This window comes from Octopus bimaculoides, chromosome 29, assembly GCF_046866305.1.
Source record: "Octopus bimaculoides isolate indiv1 chromosome 29, ASM4686630v1, whole genome shotgun sequence".
Lineage (NCBI taxonomy): Eukaryota > Metazoa > Mollusca > Cephalopoda > Octopoda > Octopodidae > Octopus > Octopus bimaculoides.
In genome coordinates this window covers 10,143,571-10,163,878 of record NC_142956.1, presented here as the reverse complement: position 1 = coordinate 10,163,878, position 20,308 = coordinate 10,143,571, and the positions used below count along the sequence as shown (strand labels likewise).

The 20,308-nt window shown below is 40.2% G+C and overlaps 1 protein-coding gene across 2 annotated transcripts in view; it reads left to right on the top strand.

The window, feature by feature from the left end:
- The first annotated feature begins 11,267 nt into the window (after positions 1-11,267).
- Positions 11,268-20,308, top strand: part of LOC106868305 (poly(A)-specific ribonuclease PARN) — a 72,433-nt gene continuing 63,392 nt past the window's right edge. For both annotated transcript variants that reach the window (XR_016239103.1, XM_089345743.1), the window contains exon 1: positions 11,268-11,412. Coding sequence is in view for 1 of the 2 variants with exons in the window: in XM_089345743.1 (XP_089201869.1) it covers positions 11,394-11,412 (19 nt within the window). In the remaining variant the exon portion in view is untranslated. The remainder of the gene's footprint in view (positions 11,413-20,308) is intronic.

Sequence of the window (20,308 nt, the reverse complement as noted above, 5' to 3'; positions counted from 1 at the left end):
AATTTGTCTTTGGACTAGAGTCTGAAGAGTCATCTGTGAGCCTACAGCCTTCATAGATGTTAAACCATTGGTCACTCTATGACCAGACATTAACTCTATTACTTTGATACTAGCATGGGATTCCCTGTTCGCTGACTAAGCCTGGAAGAATCCTTATGATCCAAGAGCAACTCCTGAGTAAAACAATCCAAAAGTGACTTCTGAGTAAAAGGCAGAATAAATTATTATTTCAACTTGGAAATCCTGGGTAGCTATTTTGCAAGGTTTGTGGTTTTTAATGTAAGATTATATATATAGTGTGGTAAGTAGCTTGCTTACGAACCACATGGTTCCGGGTTCAGTCCCACTGCGTGGCACCTTGGGCAAGTGTCTTCTACTATAGCCTCGGGCCGACCAAAGCCTTGTGAGTGGATTTGGTAGACGGAAACTGAAAGAAGCCCGTCGTATATATGTATATATATATGTATGTGTGTATATGTTGTGCATCTGTGTTTGTCCCCCCAACATCGCTTGACAACCGATGCTGGTGTGCTTAGGTCCCCGTAACTTAGCGGTTCGGCAAAAAGAGACGATAGAATAAGTACTAGGCTTACAAAGAATAAGTCCTGGGGTCGATTTGATTCGACTAAAGGCGGTGCTCCAGCATGGCCGCAGTCAAATGACTGAAACAAATAAAAGAATAAAAGAATAAAAGAATAAAAGAATATATATATATATATATATATATATATATATATATATATATCAGAGAGCTCTTACCTCTGCTGGTGACAAAGGGTCTCTCTCTCAGAGTAAAAGGCAGACTGTATGACACATGTGTACGAACAGCCATGCTTCATGGCAGTGAAACATGGGCCATGACTACTGAAGACATGTGTAGACTCACAAGGAATGAAGACAGTATGCTCCGATGGATGTGTAATGTCAGTGTGCATACTAGACAGAGTGTAAGTAACTTGAGAGAAAAGTTGAACCTAAGAAGCATCAGTTGTGGTGTGCAAGAGAGACAACTGCACTGGTATGGACATGTGGCGAGAATAGATGAGGATAGCTGTGTGAAAAAGTGCCACACCCTAGCAGTTGAGGGAACCTGTGGAAGAGATAGACCCAGGCAGACCTGGGATGAGGTGGTGAGGCAAGACCTTTGAACATTGGGCCTCACCGAGCCGATGACTTCTGACTGAGACCATTGGAAATATGCTGTGCGCGAGAAGACCTGGCAAGCCAAGTGAGACCATAACCTGAGGCCTCTGCCAGGGGTGTAGCCAGCCCACTTATGCATACCTTTCCTTCATTGGACACGAAACTCGGCTTGCAAAGATCTGTTGGGGCAAGCGAAAGTGAAATCGTAATGGCACCCATGCCCAGCGTCGCCTTTCTGGCACATGTAAAGAATTTTGAACGAGATCATTCCCAGTGCTGCTGGACTTGCTCTTGTGCAGGTGGCACGTAAAATACACCATTTTGAGTGTGGCCGTTGCCAGTACTACCTGACTGGCCTTCATGCCGGTGGCACGTAAAAGCACCCACTACACTCTCGGAGTGGTTGGCGTTAGGAAGGGCATCCAGCTGTAGAAACTCTGCCAGATCAGATTGGAGCCTGGTGTAGCCATCTGGTTCACCAGTCCTCAGTCAAATCGTCCAACCCATGCTAGCATGGAAAGTGGACATTAAACGATGATGATGATATATATATATATATATATATATATATATATATATAGCACCAGTGGTTTCACTTCCATGTAGCATGGCTGTTCGTACACATGCATCATACAGTCTGCCTTTTACTCTGAGCGAGAGGCCCTTTGTCACCAGCAGAGGTAAGAGCTCTCTGAACTTTGCCCAGGCTATTCTTATTCTAGCAGCTACACTTTCCCCCGCTACTGACTTGGTCCTCTAGGTAACGGAAGCTATCAACTACCTCTATTTTTTCTCCCTGGAATGAGACAGAAGTTGTTTCCTGTTTGTTTACAGTCTTTATTGCACCTGAACATCTGCCACATACAAAAACTAACTTCCTAGTTAACCTTCCTTTGATATTGCTGCACCTCTTATGTGTCCATAGCTTGCACTGGGTACATCTTATAGAGTTACTACCTACTCCTTTTCTACATAATGAGCAGGGCCATCTACTTGAAGGGGTTTGTGTTTTATCTACCTTCCTACTTATTAGGAGTTTTGTTTTAGCTAGGTTGACTCTAAGGCCCTTCGATTCTAGTCCTTGCTTCCACACCTGAAACTTCTCCTCTAGTTCTGATAGTGACTCCGCAATTAGTACAAGGTCATCGGCATAGAGGAGCTCCGTCCCTAAGTTAATGCAACTGCGTTACCATTACACCAGTGGATTAGCCTTCTTGTTTCTGTTGTAGTTGTTTTGTAAACAAACTTTCTATGTGCTTTTGGTGCAAATGGTTTTGTATACGGCACCGTGTTTTACAATCCTGTAAATAATAATAATAATGGTATTTCTATAAGCCTAAAGCTTATTGCAATCACCGTGCAATGAGTAAAGAAAATAGTCTAATAATGGGGCATGCTGGTGTAGTTCTTAAATTTGACAGAAACAGGGAGGCAAATTCGCTGGTGTAATGGTAACACACTTAGTTGTATTAGCAATGGTATATAGGTTCAAACCCCATGCAGATAGAAAAACCTACTTTTTTCTGTTGAGGGCTTATATGTCCCATTATTAGACTATTTACCTTAGTCATTACACAGTGATCACTATAAGCTTCAGGCTTACATAAATACAGGATATATATATATATCATCATCATCATCATCATCATCGTTTAACGTCCGCTTTCCATGCTAGCATGGGTTGGACGATTTGACTGAGGACTGGTGAAACCGGATGGCAACACCAGGCTCCAGTCTGATTTGGCAGAGTTTCTACAGCTGGATGCCCTTCCTAACGCCAACCACTCAGAGAGTGTAGTGGGTGCTTTTACGTGTCACCTGCACGAAAACGGCCACGCTCGAAATGGTGTCTTTTATGTGCCACCCGCACAAGCCAGTCCAGGGGCACTGGCAACGATCTCGCTCGAAAATCCTACAGGAGCCAGTCAGGCGGTACTGGCAACGGCCACGCTCAAAATGGTGCATCTCATGTGCCACCCGCACAAGAACCAGTCCAGGGGCACTGGCAACGATCTTACTTGGCTTGCCGGGTCTTCTCACGCACAGCCCATTTCCAAAGGTCTCGGTCCGTAGTCATCATATATATATATATATATACTCTACATTTGTATTGTTATTTATTGCCAGGGAGAAGCACCACTGGTGCTATACTTCTGTTAAGACAGCTGCTTGAGAAGTACCTAACCCAAAATAAACACCTGTACTTGGCTCTTGTTGACATGGAGAAAGCTGTCAACAGGGTTCCCCATTCCCTTATTTGGTGGTCAATACAGAAACTAGGGATAGATGAATGGTTGGTGAGAGCTGTACAAGCGATGTACAGGGATGTTGTCAGTGAGGTGCAGGTTGGCGATGAGTATAGTAATAAATTCAGGGCACAGGTAGGGGTTCATCAAGGATCAGTCCTCAGCTCCCTCTTGTTCATCATAGTCCTCCAGAGGAATTTAAGACACTCTATGTTGGTGACCTTGTTCTTATAGCTAAATCACTACCAGAACTAGAGAGAAAATTTCATGTGTGAAAGCAAGGTTCTAGAATTAAAGGGCCTTAAAGTTAGCTTAGCAAAAACCAAAGTCTTAGTAAGAAGGAAAGTGGACAAATTACAAATGCCCTCAGGTAGACGGCCCTGCTTGATATGTAGAAAAGGTGTAGAGAGAAACTCCATAAGATGTACCCAGAGTAAGTCATGGATGCATGAGAGGTGCAGAAATATCAAAGGAAGGTTAACAGGGAAAATAGTTTTTGTGAAACTAGTCTGCAGATGCCAAACCAGCAGGGGGACACTGCTGACCTCCCCTGTTCGAAGGTTATAAAGGACACAGGTTTCGTGTGTCACATAGCTAGCTAGAAGCGATGGCTTCTTGGAGCTAATTCACGGCAGCTTTCGTCCTAATTTTGGGACTGCCATGTTGGCTTGGCGATAACTATTAATTTCCAGTACCACTGCCGTAGTCTCCTTTAGAGAGACTTAGAAATATTAATAACTCTATATATATATATATATATATATATATATATATATATATATAAAAGATTTAGATTTAGATTCAAAATTGAACATGGTACTTATGTTTAGGCACCAGAATATAGTATGGCATTATCCAAAAACCATTCTAAAAGCAAGGTGATCAAAAAATCAAAATAAGCAACATGGATTGTAAAGATGACTGCAGTACGCACGTTTCATGCTACTCCATTTATTTAAGTAATGCGAGCATTACATTAAATGCAATATGTGGAGCAATCTTCAGCTGCACAGAAATGTAGAAAATTACAGTAGAATAGACATATTATAATTGTGGCAACATTTAAAATCCAAGTGGGAAGAAGAATATATAAAAATCAATCTTGACATAGCCAAGGCTAATAGGCTAGTAATCAGTTCTAGGTAGAATTCTAACTGTCTCTGATTTTATTGTCTCTTATCTTGTGGTTATAGTATAAGGGGCAATCACTTCTAAGGAAAGGGAAGGTGTAAGCATTATACATGGATATGGTTATAAAGGTTTCTCTGGTCAGAGTGGCAACACTATTTTAGGTTGGGTTTTTTTTACTGCTATCATGATGTTGGGGAATTAAACCTTAAGCATTTAGGTCAACAGAGCTTTTTCTTTAGTCTGTTTTACATGTACTAAGTATGGGAAATTTATAGATATCAATATTAGCTTAATTAATATGTTAATAATAATAAGTATGTTAATAATAAAAATGTAATTAGTTTATACTAAAACCCTGAAGTAGTGCCAATTTTGAATTCAAAAGCTATAGATAAGGTGTAAAGTTTAAGAATAATATATATATTGGATTCAGAAAACTATTTTGAATTATTTTAAAAACTTATTTTAAAATTTAAGCTAATATATATAATAATACTATTTGAAAGACACATAAAAGATAAGCTTTATTTTTATAATGTAAAGAATTAGTATAGGATTTATATAGTTTATAATAATGGGTTTATTAAGGCTTAAGGGACAAAAAAAAAAAAAGAAAAAAGAAGGAATGGTAGGAATTAACAAGGACATCCAATATAGAAACATGACAATTGATTACTAGTTTAATTATACTATCTTATATAGTCATGAACTTGTTTTAAGACTAACATGGGCTAATTACAGAATATTAATGGAATAGGATTAGATTTATTTAAGTCAAAACATAGAATAAACACGACACTACCACTAGAAGCCCTGAAATAATGTAATAATAATAAGGGTCCTTTTAGAGTCAAGCATTGAATAAAATAAAATAAAATTTTAATTTTTTAAAAAGTAGTTAAAATTATCAAAATATGGTATTTCAACTTCTACCATGTTCATCTTTGGCTACTAATTAGCACATATTTAAATTTGAAATTGAACCTTTATTACATATATTTCTGATCTCTCACCTTAACATACAATCTTCTTGTGATAACTAAGATTTCAACTTTATTCCATGAAAGGTATTTTTTTTCACACTACTTCTGCTACTGCTGTTAGTTCTTAATATGTATCTTATCCCTCTGTAGCTTATTAGAATAGGAAGTTTTATAAATTCGTAATGTTTTTAATTAGTTCCCAAAATTTGGTTGTCTATTTGGTCCTGTGGCTGTTACCTCTGCCTCATATACTACTGTCTCCATGTTGCAGTGGCCATTCAATAGACAAATTGTATTATCCCTGCATGAGCATCCTGCCTCTGCCTCAGGGGTAGGCCTACCTACTAAAATCTTTTTAACACTAGGTGCACAGCTAAAGGATAGTCTCAGGGTATGTCTATTTTCACCAAGGGAGGGGGTCTTGTAAATTTTGTGTGTCTGTTCTTTCTTCTTTTTTTTCCTGTGGGGAGAGGGGTCGGTGGGTTTGGTGACTCTATGGGGAGGGTGGGTCTGAGTGGTCTTGGGTGGGATGAAGTTAGTCTGGGGTCCTACATCACACTGACTGTTCTTCTTTCTCTTTTTCCTTTTATTCTCTGTCACTGGCCATTCATCCTCCTTGTTCCTTCCATCTATCTGTACTTCTTCCTTTTTTTCCTCTGTCACCACCACCACTTCTTCTGTCATTTTCCTCTGCAGATGGCAGTGCGCTCTAATGTGGCCCTTTTGGCCACATTTAAAACATTGTGGGTTTCTGCCCTCCACCCACACTCATAACACAATCTCTCCCAACGTCACCATATCCGCCAATCTCTCCAATTGCCTCTCCTCTGACTGTATAATGAGGTCCAGTGTTTTTCTTCTCCATCCTCCGTTTCCGTGGCTTAGAGGACAGCCACCCCTCCTCACTTCCAGCGAGGACGGCTGCCGCAACCCAAGCCACTTCTATATCGGGTGGAATTCCTTCTACCCTCACCTTAGAAGTCTTTCTCCTAAAGTACATGGGTAGAAGTACCACTTCCTCCGTTTTTACAGTTGCACTCGCCAGCCTCTTTGCCTCCTCCATTGTCATAAGCTGGACAACCACCATCCCATATCTATTTCCTTTCGCTATATATGTCACTTCCTTCGAAAACCCCTTCAAAGCTTTTCCGACTTTTTCCATCTCCATCAGCTCCACCTTCCTACTCTCCACTGAGTACAAATGTCTTCTTTCCCATATTTTCCATGACCCTTTCGGGGGTAATAACTTTACGTCACCGCCCGCCTTCTGTGTCATCTTACTCAGCTCCTTCAGTCCGGCTAGGTCCATATTCCTTTTCTTCAACTCTGCGTCTCAGCAAAATTCTTTACTCTTTCCATTCGTCCATTCTATTTACCGCCTTAACGAGCTCTTCCTCTGCTGAGAACAGCTCATAGTCGCTAAGGTCCGAATACATTCCTTTCCACCGGTACAACACTCACCGACAAACTGCTGCCAAAGCAGCACAAAAAAATTTTGTCTGACTCGTCAAAAATCAACACCACAAATAGACCGACGCATGCGCGGGAAGCAAACTTCTCACCACACAGCTACGCCTACACCTCAACAGGAGGTTTCTTATAGCATCACATAATATGGAAGACAACTGGAGTTTTCTACGGGACAACCTGCTGAGAGCCACTGACCAGATTTGTGGATGGTGCAAAGTCCCCTCTCGACCCAACGTGCTGGTGGAACAATGTGGTTGACAGGGCTATTAGACAAAAGAAACAGGCTTGGAAGAATAGTGGCAGCAGGGAATTGTATGAAACTGCTAGAAGGGAAGCTAGGAGACAGGTTTATTTAGCCAGAGGGGGAGCAGATACAAAAAAATTTGCCAATGTTCTGCTGTGTGAGGACCAAAGACTTGAGGTATTTCGTGAGAGAGAATCGTGACATTGTAGGAGAGAAATGTGTCTGCATGGATGATAATATGCTTGCACTAAAGGAGGCTGCAAAGAGAGAGGTTTGGAGATGCCACTACGAAAGGTTGCTTAATAAAGAGAATGAATGAGAGAAAGAGAGTCTGCCGAATGTCGACCCAACAGAGGGACCAGCTATCCTAATTGACAGTACCATGGTAGATAAAGCGATCAAGAGTATGAAGACAGGGGAAGCCCCCGGCCCATCAGGAATCACTGCAGAGATGCTCAAAATCTCTGGTAGTGTCGGCTATAGCCTAGTTACCGGTATAGTTAACCAGGTGCTACACGAAGGAGTCATACCCAATGACTGGTGTAGCAGCACCATAGTCAACTGCTACAAAGGTAAAGGTGACGCTTTAGACACAAACAATTACAGAGGTATCAAGTTGTTGGACCAGGTAATGTAGGTCATGGAGAGGGGCATAGCCCAACTAATTAGGGAGAGAGTCAGCTTAGATGAGATGCGGTTGGGAATCGTGCCAGGGAAAAGCACCACTGATGCTATATTTCTGGTAAGACAGCTGCAAGAGAAATACCTAGCGAAAGATAAACCGCTGTACCTGGCTTTCGTTGACACGGAGAAAGCCTTTGACAGGGTCTCCCGATCCCTTATCTGGTGGTCAATGAGGAAACTAGGGATAGATGAATGGTTAGTGAGAGCTGTGCGAGCCATGTACAGGGACGCTGTCAGTAAGGTGAGGGTTGGCAACGAGTAAAGTGAAGAGTTCCGGGTAGAGATAGGAGTCCACCAAGGTTCAGTCCTCAGCCCCCTCCTATTTAACCATAATTCTCCAAGCAATAACCCAGGAATTCAAGACAGGTTGCCCCTGGGAGCTCCTCCATGCTGATGACCTTGCTCTAATTGCTGAGTCACTATCAGAACTAGAGGAGAAGTTTCAGGTGTCGAAGCAAGTTGTAGTGAAACCTCTCTCTCGGGTATTCATTTACAAATGATAACGAAGCGGCTAACATCTAGCTTTCGGGCCGCTTGGACCCTTGTGTCCACCACTCTGATTGATTCTTATTTGCGCAGAATTTGTCAACAGTTGTGTTTCGCGCCAGGGTGCATAGCGTCCAATCATGGCCTTCTGTCAAGGTCACGTGAGAGAGAGTTTTTGTGCTTTTTCCAGTGAGCCCTTTTTTATCTATAAATAGCCCTGTTTGATCCACGCCAGTTTGTCTTCCACTTCAGATCTCTTACAGGTCTGGTCGTTGATCATCACACAGAACACAGCACCAGCCAGTTTCCAGCGATGACATCTACACCACCACCAGAGTACACACACCAACAACAACCGCGGTTTCATCTCAACACTGTTTGAGTGGATTGTTTTCCACCTTGAGATAACAGCTAGAACAACCTTCGAGAATCTTCTGTACCAAGTAACTGGTCTCCAGCATCGACGCTCAACTTCACATACAACATGTGACACCACAGCTCTGCTCTTCGGCCACAACCACTTGTACAGACATTCTACCTACTGTAACTCTTCTATGAACTGGTACTTTCTTATCCTGTGTTCAGGACTCTTATAGTCTTTGTTACAGACACTTATTCTATGCTTTGTATTTCTCAGTCACAACCTTTGCCACATTCCAGGGAGAAAAACTAGAAGTAGTTGATAGCTTCCGTTACCTAGGTGACCAAGTCAGTAGCGGGGGAGGGTGCGCTGAAAGTGTAGCTGCTAGAATAAGAATAGCCTGGGCAAAGTTCAGAGAGCTCTTACCTCTGATGGTGACAAAGGGCCTCTCACTCAGAGTAAAAGGCAGACTATATGACGCATGTGTACAAACAGCCATGCTACATGGCAGTGAAACATGGGCCGTGACTGCTGAGGACATGCGTAAGCTCACAAGGAATGAAGCCAGTATGCTTCGATGGATGTGTAATGTCAGTGTGCATACTCAATGGAGTGTAAGTACCTTGAGAGAAAAGTTGGACCTAAGAAGCATCAGTTGAGGTGTGCAAGAGAGACGATTGCGCTGGTATGGTCATGTGGTGAGAATGGATGAGGATAACTGTGTGAAAAAGTGCCACAGCCTAGCGGTTGAGGGTACCTGTGGAAGTGGTAGACCCAGGAAGATCTGGGATGAGGTGGTGAAGCACGACCTTCGAACAGTAGGCCTCACCAAGGCAATGACTTGTGACCAAGACCTTTAGAAATATGCTGTGCATGAGAAGACCCGGCAAGACAAGTGGGACCATAACCCATGGCCTTTGCCAGGGTTGTAGCCAGCCCACTTATGCATACCTTTCCTTCTTTGGACACAAAACCCTGCTTGCGAAGACCTGTTGAGGTAAGTGAAATCGAAATTGAACCAAATTCGATGACCGGCACCCATGCCAACCTTTCCTTCATTGGACACTAAGATCAGCTTGCGAAGACCTGTTGGAGCAAGTGAGATCGAAACTGAACCAAATTTGATGACTGGCACCCGTGCCAGTGGAGTGGTAACAGCACCGTTCGAGTGGGATCACTGCCAGAGCAGCGGTCTCGCTCCCGTGCCGGTGGCACATAAAAAGCACCATTTGAGCGCGATCGTTTCCAGCTTCACCTTACTGGCACTTGTGCCGGTGGCATGTGAGCAAAACATTAGACTGACTCCTGTGCAGGTGGCATTTAAAAAACATCATTTGAGCGTGGCTGTTGCCAGTGCCGCCGGACTGGCCTTCGTGCCGATGGCACATACAAAGCACCTACTACACTCTCGGAGTGGTTGGCATTAGGAAGGGCATCCAGCTGGAGAAACTCTGCCAGATCAGATTGGAGTCTGGTGTAGCCATCTGGTTCGCCAGTCCCCCAATCAAATCGTCCAACCCATGCTAGCATGGAAAGCGGACGTTAGATGGTGATGATGATGATGATGATGATATATATATATATATATATATATATATATACACACACAATGCATACATACATGCATATGTATGCGTGTGTGTGTGTCTGTGTGTATATATATACATGCATATATATGTCCGTATGAATATGTATATATATATGTGTGTGTTTATAAATATATGACGTGTATAGACGTAGGAATGGCTGTGTGGTAAGTAGCTTGCTTACGAACCGCATGGTTCCGGGTTCAGTCCCACTGTGTGACACCTTGGACAAGTGTCTTGTACTATAGCCTCGGGCCGACCAAAGCCTTGTGAGTGGATTTGGTAGACAGAAACTGAAAGAAGCCCGTCATATATATGTATGTATGTATGTATGTATGCATGTATGTATGTATGTATGCATGTGTGTGTGTTTATGTATGTGTGTGTATGTGTATGTGTGTGTGTGTATGTATGCATGTGTGTGTATATGTTTGTGCGTCTGTGTTTGCCCCCCCCCCCTCAACATCGCTTGACAACCGATGCTTGTGTGTTTACGTCCCCGTAAAAGCGACCGATAGAATAAGTACTAGGCTTCCAGAGAATAAGTCATGGGGTCGATTTGCTCGACTAAAGGCGGTGCTCCAGCATGGCCACAGTCAAATAACTGAAACAAGTAAGAGAGTATATATATATATATATATATGTGTGTGTGTGTGTGTGTGTGTGTGTATAGGTGGACATAAATATATATATAAATATATATATAAAAATATATATGTGTGTGCGTATATATATATATATATATATATATATATATATATATATATATAAATATAAAATACACACACGCACACACACATATATATGGGGGAAGAGAGGAACAAAGACAGCGTGAGAGTTAAAGACAGGCGAGGAACTGGATAAAGAAACAGCATAGTATATTCCATACATGTACTTCACACAGTCCTAGAAAATTTATACTTTCAATTTCATGAAAAAAAAAACATTCTTCTTCCTGTTTTAAAAGTCAGTTTCACTTTTCAGTCGGCTATTTATTTTCCATGATTAGCAGCGGCCTTTCTTGTTGTCACACTACATAAGGGACCTTAAGGACTAAAAATGGAGGTCACCAGAAAAAGTGAGTCGAATTCTTGACTTTCGTCGTCGGATTTTATCCGTGCTTTGTCATATCTAAGCTTAGTTTACCGTATCTCTATGATATTTTGTATATCGTTCTGTTTTTCTGTGTTGTTCAGTGTCCGTCTCGCTGTGTCATTTTGTTTAGACGTCGGTTATACTCACATCCGCCGTTGTTTTGGAAAACCAACAAATCCGGCTTTCTCTTTCGTTTTCCTCTCAAATCCACCCAAACACTCATGCCAATACATACGCGCCTGTTTATATATATCTATTTATTTTAGATAACGTCTATCGATATTTATCTTTGTGCTTATTTACGTATTTGTACATATCTTTTTATAATATCTCTGTGTGTGAGCGTGTAAACATATCTGAATGTATGTGTGTATAAAAGTATGTACATTATGTGTGTGAGAGTGTATATTTATATATATATATATACGCACATACAGAGATGTGTGTATGTATGCATCGTGTATATATGTGTGTAAGATACGTGTATACATGCGCATATATACATGTGCATTTGTCTATCTATCAATCTATCCGTGTGTGTGTGTATTTATGTATATGGATATAATAATAATATACGTATACGAGTAAATAAATTTGTGTGTGTGACACTCCGTCTCGTGCCATTCCCGTTGGCCATTTGTATTGGCCTTGCACAGAGTTTATACAAACTCCCATTTCCATCTGGAGCACGAATTAAGTTTCTTTCTCCATATTCCAATCTCTCACGTTCTAAATACACTACCCCTTCCATTTTAAACCCTTCCCCACACACATCCCTCTCAACTTCCATCACTCAAACACTTATAAGCCTTAAAAAGTCGCTTTGTCTTTGCCTATGGGCATAGCGTAGTGGATAAAAGTGTTTGTTAATACAGTCCAGTCACCTAGAGTTCAGTCCTAGGCAAGGCGCTAAGGTGAATCAAAAGATACCTGAAGGAGGCGGGAGTGTACGACTGTCAGAATGTAGTGAAAAGCAACAATCAAGGTGAAGACATGTAAACATCTCATATAGAATCCTACTCTACACTGTTTAACTCATTACCACACACACACACACACACGGAGGCCATTTATGTTCAAATAGAATATACATGCACACACACACATGCTCCTACCTACTCCACACATACTTCCATATCCATCTTCATACTTAAAGTAGTAAGCACATAATCACACATCCTCACTTCCCAACACCTACCACTTTTGTCACTTCTCTTCCACCCAACTCTTCTCTCCATTATGACACATTTGACATCCTCATATACACACAGTCACTTCAAGTAGTTTCACTCACGCATATATGCATATACATTTTCCAATAGCAAACAAGGACGCATACACACTTGCACACGACATACATACATGCAATAGCTTCATACACTAACACACACATGTATGCACACATTTAAACAGAAAGTAAGAATGCACATGATAGCTTTACGCACATGCGTGCTTGCACACACATCACACACCCTCACACACACATTGGTTTCATAACATTTCAGGTCACTTGTTTTCCTTGCTACCCACACCTGAAGTGAAGTTCATAGTTATCTCCCTTACCACTCAGGCCTTTAGCACCCTCTTCCTCTTCTGGTCATTTCAGTGCTTTGTAAACTTTATCATGTACAAATAAAAGAAAATATTTACATTTATATTGAGATATGCTACCTGTTCCAATCATTTTTTTAAGATGACTTATTCACACTATTACAGAAAATGCGATAAATTAATGTCATGGTATCAGTTCTGGAAGGTTTTTCTTGCAGAATTCACATGGTGCTCTTACAGTATGACTAAATTTTCTTATAAAATGAGTGAAACCAGTCGCATATTTAGAGAAAATGTAAATATTCTCTTTTTCTCAAAGCGTTTTCTTCTGTTTTTGAATATGGCCATGTTGAATGCACTTGTTCTCATCTGATCACCGAAGTTAAGCAACGTCGAACCTAGTGAGTACTTAGATGGGTGACTGCTTGGGAAACCTAAGTGCTGTGAGCATCTCACACTATTAAGGCGGTACTCCAGCATGGCCACAGTAAAATGACTGAAACAAAAGAATAAAAGAATATGCATAACTACGTGTGGGGGTGGGGTATATGAGTAAATCAAAAATAGAAACAGCAAAGTCAAATGGATGTACACAGTGAATGTATTAAGTTTATACTCAGTCTAAAAGAGGGGATGTGTTGTTTCAAGCGTAGCTCTTCATCAGAAAGAGGAAAAGTCCAGAGAGAAGGGGAAAAAATAGTCTGAGAAAAACTTGTGCTGTTACATGGCTGATATGTGTATGCACTCTCTCGCTTTCTCTCTCTCGCTATCTCTCTCTATCTCTCTTTCTCTCTCTCTCTATATATATATGTGTGTGTGTGTGTGTGTGTGTATGTATACAGACATATATATAATATAAGGCATGTGGAGTTGTGGTTAGTCTACTGCACTCATGATTGCTAGATCATAGGTTCAGTTGCCAGACTGGGCAGCGCATGGTGTTCTTGAACAAAACACTTCATTTCATGCTGCTCTAGTTGCCCTTTCGATCAAGCGGGGAGTGTTAGATTGCTCACCTAACCAGTGGGATCATGTCATTCAATAGCTAAAACAATGCAAAGCACATTGTGACTAGTGATGTGTAACAACATCTGATAGTCTGGTTGGTCACATGGGCAGATACCTACAAAGTTCTCAGAGTGACACGAATTTGGTTAACTATATCAAACAATCAGGCACCAATAAATTGAAGTTGAATTAACATCCAAAGTAATTCTTTGTGTATGACTAGTAAATTCAGCCATCACTCAGAACATTATATTTCTTCTGTTTGTATGCGTTCATCTATTCAGAGTTCATTTTGAATTTAACCCACTGTGGATTTCCTTGATAATATATTTTCAGACATATATTTTCAGATATATTAATTTGACTTTTATTTCAGACTTTTTTTTTACTGTATCTAAATATACTGGCACAATAGAAATGATTGTTGGTAATTATGGAGTAATCATCAAATAAAGATGGAATTTTCTCCATTCCTGTTTTTGTTATATATATATATGTATATATAAACAAATAGTAAATGAGTATATGCATATATACGTACAGGTATGTGCATACCGACATCCACCTGTATGTATAGGTGCATATCTGGGTACAGGACATTGCAAACAAAACAGAGACGAGAAAACACACAAGCCACATAGAGAACATTCTACTTCATCAGCTACCTCCGTTTTAACACCGGCGTTTCGAAGAGCTAGGCAGGACGCATCATTAAAACAGCTCTTCCCATGGACCGCAAATTAAATTTGTATACACAAATTAAATCTTGCCATGGAGGAATGTTGTGGCGGACAAAAAACAAGACAGGAAAACAAACAGAAAAGGCTTTACGGCCAGACGAGAAAAATTGTTTGTGTGTGAACGCTGTGAGGCACGAACTTGAAAGTAGGGACGAAATGGTTCGTGTGTTTGCTCGGCGACAGCCAAGGAAGAAAAGGATTATTGACCGGAAGCATGTGACCATGCCGGTGTAAGGGGAAGAGAGAGAGTGGCAGAGGGAGAAACAACGGGAGGAAGTAGAAGAGTAGGTGAGCAACGAGAGGAAAAGAGAAAGAGAGGAAGTACGAGGGGGAAAAAAGAGATACGTAGTAGTAACAGAGGAAGAACGAGAGGGGTAAAGCGAGATACGTAGTAGTAAAGAGGAAGAACAAGAGGGGGGGAAAATGATAGAGTAGCGTCGGAAAATATGAAGTTACGAAAAACTACTTACAATTGGAGACGCTGCGTTCAATCATGTCAAAACAAATAGTAAATGAGTATATGCATATATACGTACAGGTATGTGCATACCGACATCCACCTGTATGTATAGGTGCATATCTGGGTACAGGACATTGCAAACAAAACAGACGAGAAAACACACAAGCCACATAGAGAACATTCTACTTCATCAGCTACCTCCGTTTTAACACCGGCGTTTCGAAGAGCTAGGCAGGATGCATCGTTAAAACAGCTCTTCCCATGGACCGCAAATTAAATTTGTATACACAAATTAAATCTTGCCATGGAGGAATGTTGTGGTGGATAAAAAACAAGACAGGAAAACAAACAGAAAAGGCTTTACGGCCAGACGGTTAATCTTTACTCATTTGCCTGATTTCTGTTGAGCCATTGTGTATTTCAGTGTAATTTGGTGGTTAATTTGAGGATTTAGTTCCTCTTTCTAGCAAGTAGGCACCTCTGTTATAAATATAAATTTTATTCTGTAGCTATTTAATGCTATTATTGCTTGCTACCACCTTTATTTTTGTTGTTATTATTATTATTGGTGTTGCAGTTCTGGGATCCCATTGGGGAAGAAGCTTTCATCCTGTTGGTCAAAAAAAGTCATCAACAGCAGATATAACACCTACATCACTGTGATACTAGTTCCCAGCCATATGTTTTTTTTCATGTTGGAGAACAGATGGTGGAGGCGCAATGGCCCAGTGATTAGGGCAGTGGACTCATGGTCGGAGGATTGCGGTTTTGATTCCCAGACCGGGCGTTGTGTGTGTTTATTAAGCGAAAAACACCTAAAAAAGCTCCACAAGGCTCCAGCAGGGGGTGGTGGCGACCCCTGTTGTACTCTTTCGCCCCAACTTTCTCTCACTCTTTCTTCCTGTTTCTTGAGTAACGCTGCAATGGACTGGCGTCTCGTCTAGCTGGGGGAGAACACATATGCCATAGAAACCAGGAAACCAGGCCCATGAGCCTGGCTTGGCTTTAAAAGGGTGCATAAATAAATAATGGGGACAGATGACAGTCAGATCGGGCCACTTTAGGAGAATAGGGAGGGTAATCAGCCATTAATGGTGTGACCTGTTTGAAGATAATAAACACAATACTTTTTGCTTTCCAAAAAAATGGGCCCATCATTTTCCCTGCAGATGAAATGGCTTTAGTCTTCTTTGGAGTAAGTGAGGAGGGATGTTTTTCCTGCATGGATTGTCTCTTTGTGTTTGGCTCAAAGTGATGAACCCAACACTCATCCTGGGTAGGAAATGTTCAAGGAAACCAGCTGGGTTTGCCTGAAACAATGTCAAATTTTCTTGTGATGTGAGCAGCCTGGTGTGCTTTTCATCAGGTGTTAGAAAATGTGGCATCCACCAAACAGAAACTTTTGTCATATCCTGTTCATTTTGCAGAATATTCTCAACTCTCTCATCGCATATGCTAATAGAATTGGCTATTAGCTTTATAATCAATCACCTGTCATCCGTCACCATGTGGTGCACACGATCAATATTTTCCTTGGTGGTGGCAGTTGCAGGACACCCAGACTCTCTCTTCCTGTCCTAAGTTCATTGGCCCACTTTTGCACTGTTGATAAAGTTGGAGCATCATCTAATGTAGCAATCATGTCAGGAATATTGTTAGGAGCTAACAGCACAATGCCAAATTTTGTCCATTTTCAAGAGGAGTTGCTACTACTTACTTTTGAAGTCTCCTTTGAACAGTCAAATATCAGCTTACCTGGAAAGAAACAATGCAGATATTAAGAAGGGTTGAAATTAATGCATGCAAGATTTCACAGCTCTAGCATCACTCCTTCATAGTCTGCCAATGAACTTTTCAGCTCACTCTCGTAAAATTATGAGGCTAAGAGTAGAGAATTTTTCAAATAATACATGGAACTAGAAGCAAAATCACATGCCTGTAAAAAGCATAGAAATATATGGCATATAAACAACAATCAAAGCAATGTACAATGAAGATAACTTATAAATTCTTGAAATGAAGAAACAGAAGAGAATGTGTTATTTCAGGGATAAGATATGCGATATTGAGAGTAAGGTGCCTGATTATATGCTGATTGTATATATGTGTATGTATGACCGGTACATTGACAGATTTGGTGAGGTTGTGTTGATGCTGGAGCAGAGATGAGAGGATATGTGTAAGAGGTAAGAGGAAAAGGATCTTCAGCCAAATTCCTCACAGGCCAGAAACAGTAATATTATATTCTTTTAGGTGAGTAAAAGTAATGAAGGGGGTGATCTAGTCTTATTATTAACTGACAGATATTTAGATAAAGTAATTGGGGTGGTTAGATTGTATGAAGGGATAATTAAGCTGAGACCAGTTATAGGTTACTCAAACTGACATTTATCTCTGCATTTGCCCCTCAGTCGTGACTGACAGAAGAACAGGAAAGACTGTTTCTAAGAGATCCTTCTGCAGTCTACCTCAACAACAATTAACAGCAACTTGATCATTATGGCTGATAACTTTAACTGACATGTTGATCGATACCATGATGGCTTCCATGATGTCCATAGTGGACATGACTATGGTACAAAAAATGAGGAGAGTTTAAGGCGCTTGGGATTCTGTAATGCCACTGGTATAACAATTTGCAACACACACTTCAAGAAACCAACCAGCAACCACATCACCTACCAATCTGGAAAACACACAAGTCAGAAAGATTTTATTCCCAAGAAATGCAACAAACAGACTGTTGCAAATAGCAAGGCCTTTCCCAGTGCAGAATGCCCCCCCCCCCCCGCCAACTTAGATAAATGGTCAGTGGCTTGAGAGACAGAACTAGACAGACACAGAAGCAGATGTTATGGAGAAGGAAGACATTGAAACTAAAAGAACCTACAATTTACCATAGGTTTATAGAAATTCTACTTGATACTTGAGCAGAGTTCCTATGGGTATATTCTGTTCAAGACTACAGATCAGACATGTGGCTGGTGAGGGTGATATGGCAAAGGAATGACCTCAGAGATACAGTGAAAGCTAAAAAAACTGTCCTGGAAAGTCTAGAAGGAAGGTGGAAAGAGAGAGTATTCTTAAGTATCTAGAAGGAAAGTTGGGTGTCTAGTATACTGCTCAACTAAAGGAAGAGGTTGGCACTTGTTTTGTGACATGAGAATTGACAATGAAGTAGATCCTAGTTGTCACTAAGGATCAAAGTCATATTATTCAATCGCTGTATGATGTCATTTATTTTTTTGCTCCGCTTCGTCTTGTTTCAAAAGTTGTCACAAATTTCAAGTTTCCCTTGCTCAGTCAATCTGTTAGGAGTTGATGTGTGATAATGTTGAAATTAGCCAATCCGAACCAGAAGGAAAGACATTCAAAAACACTTGAACACAAATTTATTATATAAATAACCCTGTAATAAAATGTTGATAAGTGTAAGCATGTTTATGTACATAAATATATGTATGTGTACATTTGCTCACAATGGAAGTTATGTATTAGCATTACAGATGATATTAACCACTGGTTGTTGTGTTCATAAAGACTTCAGTCCAAAGGGATCATAATGAGTAGGAGATTTGATAAATATTTGTAACATATTTCAGTGCATTATAAATGTTTTATAAATGTGTATATGTGTTTGTATGTATGTGTGTGTATGTATTTGTATATGTGTGTGTTGTGTAAGGGGCCTTAGAGTTAACTTAGCAAAGACCAAAGTTCATGCAACCAGGAAAGCAAACAGACCCTCTAATCCTTTCTTAGAAATGGCCCTGCTTAATCCATTAAAACCCAGAGTACTTAAATTTCTGAATATTACTTTTAAACTTTCACAGATGATTGAAAATAGGCTAAAATGAAAAAAATCAGTTATTAAAACTCCTTTACTTCAAGTAGAAATGGAAGTACACAGTGTCCTGTTTATAGGACACTGAGACAATGTGATATATTCATAAATTCAAAATCCTTTATATGTTACTTAACTGTATCCTTTTGGTATTAAATTTTATATAAAAAAATTGTTAATGTTTTTAAAAGAATACATTGAAATACAAAAAATAATACAAGACATACAAAAATACAAAAAATAATACATTGAAAGAAATACATTCATAAAACTGCATTCTAGAATGCAGTCTACCCACAGGATTATGTTGCACTTTTGACAATAAGTTAGTGGTTTACTGCTGCAAGACTTATTCTGACAACATCATTGCTTATCTCGTTTGGCTATTGTATGGCCTTTCAAATCAAATTTCATGTCAGCAGTTGGTGTAGATGTTGTGATCAACTTTGTTTTTTGTCCAGATTGCTTTGTGGATTGCTTTAGATATGAAACACATACATATCTCTTGAAATCAAGTAAATTTTTTATTTCACCCTTTCCATTATGGATTAGTTTGTAAATAGTCCATGCAATAACAACAGTTATATCAGTAACTCTAATAAACAATGGCCAGTCCCACTTTTAGCCTCTGTTTTGAGGTTGCATATTTTGACACTAACCAGTCGTGCTTGTCAACTCCACCCATGCCATTGTTATATGTACTCAAAACACGAGGTTGAGTCACATTGCCTTTGCTTTTTACCTCTTTCCTCAAGCATTGTACATTGCAAATTGGTTCAACTGTATCATAATTAATCCCAGTAAGGATTTCATTATTGATGTCAAATCTATAATCATATGAACCTCTTGGCTCCTTTTTCATCAATACTGTCTCCTTTAGAGGACATCTCTTGAGACGATTATCTCATTGTACCAGTTGCTTCAAATCCTGTTGCTCTGAATAAATTATCAAAATATATGGACTGTGACCGAGGATCTTATATCACTCCAAGCATTAGTAGGACAACTCTACTTCCAAGTGAAACATCTTCTTGAGGTCCTTCTTGTATACTCTTGCCACAATATAGATCAAAGTTGTAACAAAATCCTGAAACACTGCACAGTGCCCAAAAGTTGTAACCAAATCTTCTGGGTTTCCCTTTTATAAATTATTTGAGTGAATTATGTATTTGACTATCATTTCATTGACTGAGAGACCCTTTAAAAATTGTGAGAGAACGAACTTTGTAACCTTTATCATTTTTATTCTCCTCCCAGTTTTCATTATTGCAAAAGT